The sequence below is a fragment of the Poecilia formosa genome, unplaced genomic scaffold (genome assembly GCF_000485575.1).
Source record: "Poecilia formosa unplaced genomic scaffold, Poecilia_formosa-5.1.2 Scaffold92, whole genome shotgun sequence".
Taxonomy (NCBI): Eukaryota; Metazoa; Chordata; class Actinopteri; order Cyprinodontiformes; family Poeciliidae; genus Poecilia; species Poecilia formosa.
In genome coordinates this window covers 145,385-158,395 of record NW_006800031.1, presented here as the reverse complement: position 1 = coordinate 158,395, position 13,011 = coordinate 145,385, and the positions used below count along the sequence as shown (strand labels likewise).

The 13,011-nt window shown below is 38.8% G+C and overlaps 1 protein-coding gene across 2 annotated transcripts in view; it reads left to right on the top strand.

The window, feature by feature from the left end:
• Window positions 1-1,018: 1,018 nt before the first annotated feature.
• col27a1b (collagen, type XXVII, alpha 1b) overlaps window positions 1,019-13,011 on the top strand; it is an 84,457-nt gene continuing 72,464 nt past the window's right edge. Inside the window, exons 1-5 of one of the 2 annotated variants that reach the window (XM_016674267.1) lie at window positions 1,019-1,216; window positions 1,401-1,541; window positions 3,573-3,637; window positions 7,321-8,477; window positions 12,293-12,346. In XM_016674267.1, the coding sequence (XP_016529753.1) occupies window positions 1,489-1,541; window positions 3,573-3,637; window positions 7,321-8,477; window positions 12,293-12,346 (1,329 nt within the window). In that variant the 5' untranslated portion in view covers window positions 1,019-1,216; window positions 1,401-1,488. Of the gene's footprint in view, window positions 1,542-3,572; window positions 3,638-7,320; window positions 8,478-12,292; window positions 12,347-13,011 lie in introns of both variants that reach the window. The other variant, XM_007557909.2, reaches the window with a different exon arrangement.

Genomic DNA, 13,011 nt, shown 5'->3' with positions numbered 1-13,011 from the left:
AATTGTTACCAGGTCAAATAATTTTCCAAGTATCTCACCACAACATGATTTATTTTGGTGAGTTGTCACCAAATGCGACGTGTTTAAAGCCAAAGAGCTAGTGGGTTTTAATAGAGCCATGAAAAGGTATTTATCCACATTTTTTGCTACACTTTTGCTACCCTGCAACCTTGGATGGCTGAGAGTAGTGTATAGGATGATCATCCCTCAACGTGTGATGCTGTGGAATAGGAAAGACGAGACACACACGTTGAGCTTCCTTCTCATTCAACCGGAAGATTTATTCTTCTTGTGTGCTCAATCTTCTCTATGCCACCAACGCGGCAGCGCCCCTAGCGGTTGTGTGCGGAATTTCATAAGACTAACTAAAATGACACTACAGAACTTAGTACAATGAGAAATTAAAGATACAAAAATAAAAATTATGTTGGGGTGCCTATTTTCTTACTTATTGTTTTAATTTACTATTGACAAGTTTTTCACCCCTCTACACTTATGTCAACCAAAGATAACCTCAGTAAAAACAAAATGCAGATAAATGACAGGATGTTTTAAAAGTATGGATCAAAATCACATATTTTGTCCAAAATTGTTATATTTTTTGAGAATTCACTTATTTTCTGTCAGAAACAAACATCTTGGTTCAATGGGAAACTATCTATCCATTATCCCAGCAATGTTGCTTGGGGGCTGGTAATTGAGGATTTCACATCTACATCACTCAAATGCTGTAACTACTACTATCCCTAAAATAAGTGAAAAAAAGAATAAGTTACTTTTAATTTCAGTGGTGGGTGGGCACTGTGGGGGCTTTTGCACGTGCCTCTGGAATGCTTGCTGCGGCCCTGTGCACGTTTTAAACGTAACATTCACGTAGTAAGGAAGAACATTTTATCACAGTTGAGCACGTGCAGCCTGAGAGGGAAGATGCACCTTCAGCTGCAGCTCCAAAGTGTGTTTCCCTGGATGTCAGCTGAGGGCGACAGAGGGAGGTGCCCCCTCCCCCAGCTCCCCCACCTTCTCCCGGTTCTCAAGATTTCCCTGAGTCCACAATAAACTTTCATTTTGGAAAGTCGTCACACACATACACACTTCATCCTTGCGCGTCATCCTGTATCGACAGGAAAGCTGCACAGCATTCTTTTATTCTTGCTGTTGCTGATATATTACAGAACTCATGGAGAAGAGACGGAAAACTAAATAAAAGAGCGCACAGGTGGAGCGTCTTTTTTTTTTAAATCCAGTAGTCATCTTCTTGGAGACTGCAGAGAAAATGAAGACACGACAATGACATCAAACGGCATTATCAGTGTTTGATTCTCGCTTTGTTTATTTTTTTTTTATTCTTACTTTATTTTATTTTTATTTTTTATTTTTTTGCGCTTTTGCTCTGCGCACAGCTCCCCAAGGACCACCTGGGATGGAAAAACTTTGCCTCCTCTGCACTCTGGATAATAAAATCTCCCGGGAAAGAATGAAGTAACCGCTATGGAGCCGGACAATGCCCCGAACTCCAAACTCAAAGCCACTGGAGTCGGGGGGTGAGTCGACAGACTAAATCAGCGCTTTCCTTTAATACATTTCATGGTTGAAAAGGTTCAAGATGAAATCCTAAATGTCTTCTTAAACATGTTGGAGTCTGAACTAACGAGTGTTTAGAGGGGGGGATGCTGTTTGTAATGTGCGTGTAACGTTGTAAAAGCTCGCAAAAGTACTTGCTGAGCTGAGAAGTTTAGATTTGTATGCAGATATGAAGTGGAGCGGGCGGGATTCTTTAATACGTTGCAGATAAACGTGTGGAAACAATTCCGCCTGTTCTCTCTGCACAGTTCAATGAAAGTCTGAGCTGTTCGCCTGAACTGCTCCTCAACTTGTTTCAGAATGAATTGCCAAACGATCTGGGACTGATTTGTGGGAGATGTGCGAGAGGCGGAGACGGTAATCATCTCCTCCTTCCTCTTTCCCTCTCATCCCCGCTGTGCGTCTCACTCAGCTGGCCGACCGGCTGTCCCGGAGGGAGGGGGGGTTATTAGTTCTTTTAATAAGGCCAAAATGTTGCATCATTCTAAACTTGTTGAACAAAAGAGTTTTGGTCACACACTGTTTCTGCTGCTAATTTATGTTTAGTTTAGCAAGTAAAGTGTTTTAAATGAGTTTTAAATGTTAAAGATTCCCTGCCACAGCTTCCACATTCAACAAACACACTGCAAAACTACTGAATTAAACCATTAATCAGTTTCAGTTAAAAAAAAAAAATATCCAACATGATCCAGACAATGGTTTAGATTTTCATACTGTACAGTCGAAATATGTTGGATTAATGTCAATATGTAATTTACTCAATAGGAAATCTCTCATGGGAAAAACAAATCCCAAACCACTCAACTGTAAAGATGTGGTTAAGTGATTACAGGGAGAATGTTTATGGGGTTTTGCTGGTCTAAATTAGTTTTCACTTTACTTTATTCACACTTGTGAAACAATGTGTTAAGTATTGTATTAGATAGTTGTTTTATGTAGACCAATGCTAAGTGTTGCCAATTCATGAAGTAAAAACAGAACAACAACAAAAAAATCCCATTGAATTCCCAACTGAAACAATAAATCTGAAAAGTGCGGCAAGAATTTGCATACTTCTTCAAGAGTGTGTATGTGGTAATTTATGGGTGTCTCATCCTTAAGGACTGATGTCCTGACATTTTTAGATATGTCTGTCCTTTTGTAAGTAAAACCTTATTTTCACCTGCCTGCCTCCTTCCTGCATTTGGGTCCAACTCTTCAACATTTTAGAACAATTTTCAACACCACGCTGGGACCACCTACTCAGCTTAGAAGTACCAACTCTATATTGATTGCTCATTCACATAAGCATTAGAAAGCACATTTGTTTACATTTATGCGTGTGTCACTTATGCAGCCCCCTTTCTTTTGCTGCCCTGGGCAACTGCCCATATGACAATTATATAAAAAGCAAAAAGAAAAATGATAGAAAAAGCAGTCACCGTCTCCTTAATGTGGTGATTTAAAAAGGTTGCACTGAATTGTATTTCAGGATTTTAAAGACTGAATACAAATGTCATATTTTTCATTTACATTTGTAAAAAATGTGAAAATAATTCCTTCTTCCTCCTAAATGCAATAATTCATGTTGATCTTTCACATAGCATCCCAATACTGTACATTGACAAAAATGGTGTACCAATGCTTGAACAGCAATGTAATGGTTTATCTAGTCAGACAGAAAGATAAATAGATGTCATTGTTTAATAAAATGAGTAAAAAAATATAACTTATGATCAGGTTTAGAGAATACAGGTCGCATTGTATTTAACTTTACAGTCTGATATATCAAAAAAAAAGTAAATGTCACAGTTAAATTAAAATATCACTGTCCTGCTGACCAGGCTTTTAAATGAAAAATATCTGAAGCTCTAAAATTTAGACTTTTTGAGACTTTTCCACAAAATTGTAAAGCTCCAATTTTAAGAAAATATAAAAACTTACTTGGACGATTAAAGAATGAACTTTTACTATTGGTGATGCTTTCCAAACTTCTCTGTCCTTGTTTTTAGGAGAGCTCTGATTCTTTGGACTGTACTGGTTTCTATCTGTTCTGTGAGGTTTGCACAAGCACAAGGTAAGAAAACCGAGGAGAAAGATGCAGAAGTAAGGTTTTTATTCCTACACACTGTTTATCTGGTGATATCTGAAATGTGAGGAATAAAGGATTAAAAATTTGGGATGCCTTCAGTGGATTGAGCTTTAACATACTGAACAGATAAAGTTTGAACTATTTATGTGGAACAGCAGTAAAACATAGGATATATGTAGAAATAGTCAACTTGATTCAAATTGTTGTATATTTTAATTATATCAGGGGTGATAAGCACAATTAGTGGCTTGCATTATTCTTTTAGAAAGTCTCTCTTATATATTTATATTTATGATGCTATGTGATGCACTCTGATGTCAGCAGTTCTGTTTTTGCATCCCAAATTTTTAACAAACTTCAACCTTGTTTTGAATCGTTTACAAGAATGTTGCATAACCTTTAAGTAAAAAAAAAATTCTCTTTTTAATCTGACAAAATATTTTATATTTTTTATATTTCGTTTTAAAACGATCTCTTTTTTTAAATAATTTTTTTCTCTTTGAGTTTTGATGACTGATCGCTGTGTGGCTTATAGAAAAAAAGCATCTGCTAATAAAATTAAAGGGCAGAAAGTTCTTGGAACGTAGCTAGTTATTTAAAAAAGAGCCTTAGTTTTAAATCAGAGCCTTATTATTCCATTTTTTAGTGCTGAGATGATTAACAGGGTAAAAAAATGTTTGGAACTATCCAGAGTTTTGAAAACTCAATGCAATATAATTAAGTTAATCAGAGTTGAAGGTTCTTGTCTTTTTGACTGAAAACATTACATAGTGGCATGTGCAGGCTGAATAGACTGGATTCATGCAGAGAAATATCTGATATATGAGTCTTACTCACACATGGATCAGAAAGAGATTCTAGCGATATTCTAACCTGGAGTAGAATGCCAGAGTTTCACAGTATGTAAGGACTTACACAGATGTTTTAAATAAAAACATGTGAGAAGATTGAATCCCTTTTTTATAATAGCAACAAAAGTTCGTGCTGCAGCAAAATAATGCAATTTATTGACTATAAGGTTTTTTATGTTATGTGTAGATGTCGTCAGTGTGTACAAGTAAACTTGCTTATTGCAACATGTATAAAATAAGCATATGCTGAAATTTTTTGAAATTATTAGATTTTCAGCTGTTTGTCTTGTGTGTGGGGGCGGGGGGTAAAGGAACACTGTATCAACCATCTGACTCAGCAGTGCACAGCAACAGGTAGGGGAGGGGCTGCTTTATAATTCATACAGTCAGATAAGTCACTCTGGAATTTCCTCTGCCATCTCATTAAAAGAATTCAAAACTTGACACTTCATTATCAAATAAAAAAAACAAAAACATTTAAACATGGAGGACACTTACTGTACTTTATTACTCGATAGTTTATTTTTCATTCATCCATATTCTTTCACTCATCCAAGGTTGGGTTACCACAGTAACGGGTCCAGGCTTGTAACCCTCGTGTTCGAAGACCATATAAAATATATTGTCCCTCTGATAATTTCTACACATGCAAACACTAAGACCCCAGATCAGGATTCAAACTTCTTGCTGCAAAGCAACAATGCTTCCAGCTGTTCAACTGTGCAGCCCTCTAACGGAACAATTTCTTCTATTTTCCTCTCGTACATGCAGGGAGAAACTGTAAAGGAACTGTAAAGGCTGCACCGAGTGCAGGGGAAAAGACTTACTCAGTGGCTGTTCTGTATAAGTTTTTCTTTCTGATTTAGTTACTTTCTTTCTTGCTGAACTTGTCTTTGCATCAAATTTTTATACACTTAATACTTTGTTATTTTTGTTCTGCTCATCAGGAGGTCACCAAGAGCTGCAGGCAGCCCGCCTACCCACTCAGATTAAAACATGATGTGCAGAAAACCCTGAGAAAACACACCACACAATCAAAGAGCAATTTTGCTTTCTCATACCTTATTAACAATTCAAATCAGTGCTGCATTAGAAATTGACTGTACATGGTCTTTTTATGGGATGTCAGGGATTTTTTCACATTTTTTTTTCTCTTTTCCTGAGTTTCCAAATCTGGCTGATCTCCTGCTGCCTCTGCAAACCGAGCAGGGTTTCCCTCCTCCTAACAGGATGTGTGTCTATTCTTATTTTTCTTCTGCTGAGCTGGAATTTATTATTCAGCAGTTTAATTCAATCTAGCTCACATCTGTCTGTTTTTATAACATCCAGTGTGTGTGTGTGTGTGTGTGTAGGACCTAAATACACAATAAGCTGTTTTAGATTGTGCAGTGGTTAAAAAAAATCCCCCCTCCCATTTTCTCGTGTATGTTTAAACCTTTTGTAATACAAATGACTGCAAGTGTGACCTAAGACAAAGAGACGAGTCGGTAATGGAAAATGTCTTAATGAGTTTTTAAAGCCACAAAGATCAGTTTTATCCTCACATTGTGTTTGTTTTTAGACAGTGGGGTAAAACCTGTTTTCTGTTTTTATAATTCATGAGGACTGAAAAGCAATTTGAGAAACCACAAATAGTTCTGCCCTGATGCTTCCTGTCATCAAAGTTAGTTTTGATCTTTGAATTATTTACTTGAATCATTTTTCTGTAGGGTGGAATAACAACAACACAAGCAACTTTATCCGTCCAAAAAGGTAGAGATGGCTGCAAGAATGCACAGGTGTTAACCCTGAAAGCACAATGTCTTTTAGCAGAGGTGTATGTATATATTTGAGACTACATATAGAATAGAGGAAATCCACAGTAAATTCAAAGTTGTGCACCCAGTTCTGTAAAAATGAATCGCCAAAGCCGTTTGTGGTTCAGAATCTTGTTAAAAGAATGTCTGCCCATAGTGTCTGCATGGTGTAGCTGAACTTCTGATTTTAACTCTCTTTCGTACTACAGTTTTCTTGCCCATGCTACAGGATGTAGTTGCTTGAAGAACAGACATACTATCTGGAATGCAGCAAAAACAAAGTCTGCCTCCTTTTAAACTGAAATGTGGGTTTAATTAAGCTCTTCCTCAAAGGGGTGAATCCAATTTGGAGCAATACACCGTGCACACAGCACAGCAAGGTGCGAACATTACTCACATTTTCCTCCCATGAGATGCAAGTAGCAATTAAAACCTGCGGCAAGCACTGCAGTATGTTTCTGAGCACAGGCTCCCGTCAGAGGAATCATCTTTAATCAGCAGACATTACCAGATAACATTTCTAGCTATGCACCTTACATTCCCACAACCATCCCCTCCGGGGAACTGTTCAGCTTCTGTTTGCTGAGATTGTCCTAATTAAGTCTTGATGTAAGGATTACATAATATCCAGCAACCCCCTAAAGCAAATGACATATGGCCCCACATGCAGAGACTTTAATGCAGTCTTTTTGCTTTGGGTTTTCAATTAGTCTGGCTTTAAAACGGTAAATTCCCAGTATTGCTTCACGACACATTAAATATCACTTCAGTTCCTGCTTTTTTAATTTTGTTCAGTTCATGCTTTGATGCGGATCACTGGAGTGAAAGACGGAATGAAGAGTTTCACTCACTTTTTTACTTTGAACGTCTCCCACAGTGCGATGCAGTGTATGGAGTCGTTTTGTACATATCTAGGTTGAGCCTCCATCAAAGAGATGAAACTGGGAATTAAAAAATGACAGCAGTGCATCTTTCAAATCCCACCCAAAACACAATGACTTCTCTCCTGTTTTTATTACAGATGTGGACGTCTTGCACCAGCTGGGGCTTTTCGGGCGGAGGCCGGGTGTGCCACCACCAACAGGGACTCGCTCCATTCCCGCCGGTGTCATCCCCGTTAAGTCCGGCTTCATCCTCACTCCGAGGGCCCGCCTCCAGGTGCCGCTCCGCACCATCATCCCTGCTAGCTACGACACCAGCAGGCTCTCCCTGATCCTCAGCCTCTCTGCTCATCGCTTCAACAGCGCCTTCCTTTTCTCTGTTCTGTCTAAGAGAAAGAAAGTTCAGCTCGGAGTGCAGTTCACACCGGGGAATGTTTTTGTACACGTGGGGCACAGGAACTCTGTGAGTTTTGACTACGACGTCTACGATGGACGGTGGCATAATTTTGCTGTGGCTGTACGAGACCGTCAGGTATTTTTGCACACATCCTGTGGTGAGAAGAGCTTACATGGAAATTTGTCCTCGAAAAAGGACCAGAGCCTGGATGCAGAGGGCTCCTTCCTGCTGGGCAAAATGAGCCACAACTCCGTGCCGTTTGAAGGTGCAATCTGTCAGTTTGACATTTATCCCTCGGCTGAGGCAGCTCATAACTATTGTGATCACATTAAGAAACACTGCAGAGAAGCTGACACATATCGGCCCGTTTTTCCACCCATGCTACCTCTACTCTCAGACCCGGATATTACTTTAACTCATGCAACTTCGCCATCACTGACGGAGAGATCTTTAGCTACAGAATATGCTGTTGTGTCTATTTCTCCACCAGCTAATGTTGGATTGGAAAACCCGCCCAAATTTTCATCTCCGACTGTTGCCGCATCTCTTCGGATCATAAATCCAGCGGATCAGAAACACTTCGTCAAAAACACAAATCAGAGGGATAGTGAGTCTTCAGGAGCTTCTGGGAAAAGTTTACTTGTGCCTGTCTCCGTCAGACCGTCGGCAAATCTCAGGACCACAGCCCTTTCCACTCAGGAGTACGTTCCCCATGAAAGGGAACTGACCACAGTAGCTCCAAAGAAACCTGAGCCAGAAGTGACCAGCGATTTCAAACCAACCACACTCCCTGCGGTGACTCCAGTTGCAACAGATGGCTTTCAGACATTTGACCTGGAGCCGACCCAGTTCTCACTGCTGGCTGGACCACCTGGGCTGAAGGGAGAACCAGGACCTCCGGTGAGTGGTCAAACAAATGTGTATCAGAAATCTCTGAATTGATGTGCGCGTGTTTGGTGTGATGAAGTCCAGCTGGAAGAAATGAAACAAGGTGTTCGAACTGTAGCAAATCCAGAGTTTCGTTTTGAACTTTCCAGGGTCAGTCATGGAGAAAGTGAACAGGTTGTTGTTTCAGTGTTATGTTGTTTTCTTTTGTTCATTCATTGCCTGTATCTGAAATAGGTGAAAGCTTGGATTATATAACCATTAGAGTGTGTGGTGAAGTGATCTCGACAGTGTGGCTAATGCTAATGGTAGAGAGTTTTCCACTTGCCTCAGTCCTTTGTTTATTTTCCAAGTTGCCAGTCATGCATGTGTGAGGTCTTAGGTGCTCTCAGTCCACACCACTTTGGTGCTCATTATTGGGTGATCATTCCTTTCAACAGCTGTGCAATGATCGAACTTTGAAGCTCACTTAGTGTGTGCACTGAGGTGTAAGATTTCTCCGAGGCAATGTGTTACTACTTACGTCAACTTCTGGAATGGGTTAAAACAGTTTAAGGGATAAAACACTACTATGCTTTCAACTATTAAAACGTTGTGTTGAGGGCGTAAAGTTCCTTCCTCTGGCTTTTCTGAAAAACATGTAAAAAGCCTTAAAATAAACTCATCATGGCATAAAAGCACAATCTCACCCTGTGAATTTTAGAATAAAAGCAAAAATTTTCATGTTTGAAATAATGTCTTTGCAGTTATAGGTCCCACTGTTAACATCTTTGACAATTTAAAATAAACTTAGCTACATTTTTTGCTCAAATTAACCAAAGTTTCTTGAAACTTTTAATTACTAATTCACAGCTACATGTTTTGTTGGGGAATGCAATACATTTATTTTAGCCCCACTTCAAGTTTGAGAAGACATCTGAACATGTCATTTAAGTAAAGAACATGTGTGGCCCCTCATGTATAAGAAAGCTCCTCATCTAAGCATGTCCATCATTGACTGAGCAGTGATTTAAAAGTTTTTTTAATCTACTATGGACACACTGGAGAATGGTGAAAGAGGTCAAATAAATCCTACAAATCTCTCTGAGAGTCGGCTGTAGGTAAATGTTTCCTCTCTCTGTCAGATTCTAAAAGATTGTTGCCAGGTGAAATCCCAAATCACATTTTACTCAGCATGTTGACTGTGGTGTCCTCACCGTCACATTTCCCTCCTCTGGAGAGCATTCAAGGCAGACTTGTGGTCAATATTAAAGCAGAGAAGCTATTAGGCTCAGGTAGGACTTGGTGGTAGCAGGATTTTCTCCTTTAAAGAAATCTTTGCTTAAATCCAGTGGATTAATTATCAAAGTACTATTGGTTTTCATTATTTTTTATTGCAGAAGTCAAGACCAGAAAATAAACACTGAGCAAACCTAAAATAAAGCAGTTTATTAAAAAAAAAGAGATTTCTTTTGTTCACCAACAGATCAGACAAAGTTATCAACAAGTGAATATCTGTGTTTTTAAGGTAAGGTGTTGGGGGTATTTGTGAATTTATTACAGCTACACCCCTTGTTGTTCACTTCCACTTCAAGGAATTGATAAGAAAAAAACAACACAAATCTGTTGCTATAACAATCAAAGTAACTGTGGGACAATGTGTTGTAGACTCATCCAGTCAAGGTTTGCCTTCTCCATACATTATTTTTGTTCAATGGTAAGGTGGTGTTATTGTCTGAGATACATTGAACATGCTCCTTTGTTCTTCAAAAAGATTTCATTAATCTCCAACAATAGCATGTTTTCAACAATCAACAATTAGTTCACTAAGGTCTACTGAGTGCTGTTATTTTCAGTTTTTAACTGCAGATAAATAAGTTAAGGCTGTTGTTTCTTTTTTCCTAAATTCTGTCTGATAAAAGATGTAAAAGAAGTCAGGGTTTTTTTTAGATGCTAAATTAACTTAGTATTTTCTGCAAGTCCAACAAATAGTCTTTAATCGTTAACTCTGCCAACACATCAGGACTTCCTTTTTTACTCCAAAATAAAAGCCCCAAACATTAATGCAAAATGTCATGTAGTAAGTACTTACTTTCATGTTTGGGACTCATAATAGCTTACCCTTATGTCACCTAATTAGGTCACATGATGACAACACTTTGCAAAACAGACTTCATTTTGTCAAGCATACTATGACACTTTCGTATCATGAAACTTTTTGGCAGTCTGGTTAGGACTTTCCGAAAGTCTTAACCAATCCTAAAAGAGAGAAAAATCACTCTCCATATGTGTCCTACATCAGTTCTCAAGGGCTGGTATCCTGCATGTTTTTCATCCTTTCCCTGGGTCAACATCTGAATCAAACGAGGTTGCATTAGCAGACCTCTGCAGAACTCTACAATTTTAAAGAGGTAGTTGGACCATTGGAATTAGCTGTGTTGAAGCAGCGCACATGTGGAACTGCCAGACCACTTCAAGACTGGAACTGATCACCCGTGTACTGCACCGACTGGCAAGATCTTGTTCAGCCAAGTCTCGGTGAAGGCTGGGTTATGCTGTCAGATGCAATTGAAGAATGACTTCAGCTCCAACATTCTGCAAAGTTGATGTTGCAACAGAAAGCAGTGCATGCAGTGTGAAAGATTCCCTACTGATTGTATCCATCATCAAAACTGGTTCCAATAGTTACATGAGAATCAGAACAGGGCCAATGAGCAATGAAATACAAAGACATCATCTAATAATTCTGGTTTTCTTTTAAATAGTGTGCATTTCTGTCTTGCTTGCTCATTTGAGAAGTACGTATAGAGGTACGGCAAGCTGGAGGTGTCAAAACCTGGGGCAATGTTCTGCTGGAAAACCTGAATCCTGCCCTTCAAATGACACCATCAACTTTGCAGTGAAGTTTGAGGTATTAACTTATCTTGATGCCAGTTGACCACCAAAGATGCGGTGGAGTTCTCGTCTGAATTGTCAAAGTTTTTCTTGCAAGATAAAAGGTCACCTACTCAGGCGCTTACAAGAATTTACTGCAAATGCTTGCGGATGCAAAATGTAAAAGTTTGGATAAGTTCTTAGGAAATTGGCTGAAGCCGTGACTTGGCTCTGACCTGATTAGTGGCTGAAGCTTAAACTGCTTTGTCACATGTGGATCGCCTGATGGTTGCAATCGACAGGATCTAAAGTTTGCTAAAAAGCCTTCTGGCTTGTTAGACTATTTGCCGGTTAATTATAATCAAACATGGATTTCTTTCCAACAGATGTAAAAGTCGTCAGTGTGTTTGGGATTATTCCATAAACCCAGAAGACGCCATCGAGTTGTTCTTGGGCCTGTTCTCCTCTTTTTCGTTTAACTGCTTCAGCTGTGAGAAAGTAACTTAAAATCCCACGATATCAAACAAAATCAGGTTCCACAGACTTGACCCCTCATTAAATTTGACCTTTTGGAGCTTTGTTAATCCATGTGTGAAATTGTTTTAAAGCTAGCTGATGCTTGTAATTAATGTGATTGGTTGAGGCTGGAACCTGCAGCGACCTCCCTGCCAGTACAATGACTCAGACTTGCAGTGTTGAAATAATGTTGGTTGAATGAGGGCCTGCATCAACTTTTAATAGGAAATCCTCACACAAGGAACAACACAGTGACTGCAAGTAACACCTATCTAACTTCACCAAACATGATAAAGTGGAAAAAATGTATTTAACTGAGTGAATGTCACTCAAAGAGTGCGTGCCTTCTTTCTGTGTTTTTCTCCTGACATGACTAAAGGCTGTATCTTTAATTTTGTATTTTGTATTCATAGCACTGATTAATTTTGACTCTTGACTATTTTTAAATATTTTCCTTTCAGGGTCCCCAAGGATTTCCAGGATTGCCAGGAATCCCAGGAAAAAGGGGCCCCAGGGTAAGTGACAAGTTTGTCATGCTGAGTCTTCAAAAGAAGAACAACCCTTGAAGTTTTTCACACTTTGTCAGGGTTTAAGCACATAATTCAGTGTAATTCTTTGTGGTTTTATGCGATGGAGCAACACAGTTTAGCACATAATTTGTCAAGTGGAATGAAAACAATAAAACGTTAAGCTTAGCTTTTCTTTTTTATTCTTTTACAATAAACACCTGAAAACTGTGACATCTTTTTGTATTCAGCCTTTCTGAGTCAATTATTTCCAGAACAGTCTTTTCCTGTAATAATACCAACTTGTCTTTTGCAGCTTCTTTTCCTTCAGAGTTAACATTAATTTATCTCTGTCTATCTTCCAATTAGTCTTTTCTTTTGCTGCTGAAGAAAAGCATCTCCATAAAGACACTTTCTGAACATATTGATGAGGATGGGGAGTGTAGTTTTCTGACTTGTGATGTTCAGCCTTTATTGTCATCTGGTCAAAGTTGTGGTAAACTTTATATAAACATAACTCTAATGACTTCTTTTAAATATGTCTTTCTTTGTTCCACTCTTCCATAAAGGTCAGATTTGTGGAGGTCACAGTTAATAGTTGTCCTACTGGCAGATACTACAAATTTAACTTAACTCAAGGGACTTAGAGAAAGAAGTTAGACTTTCTTGTTTTG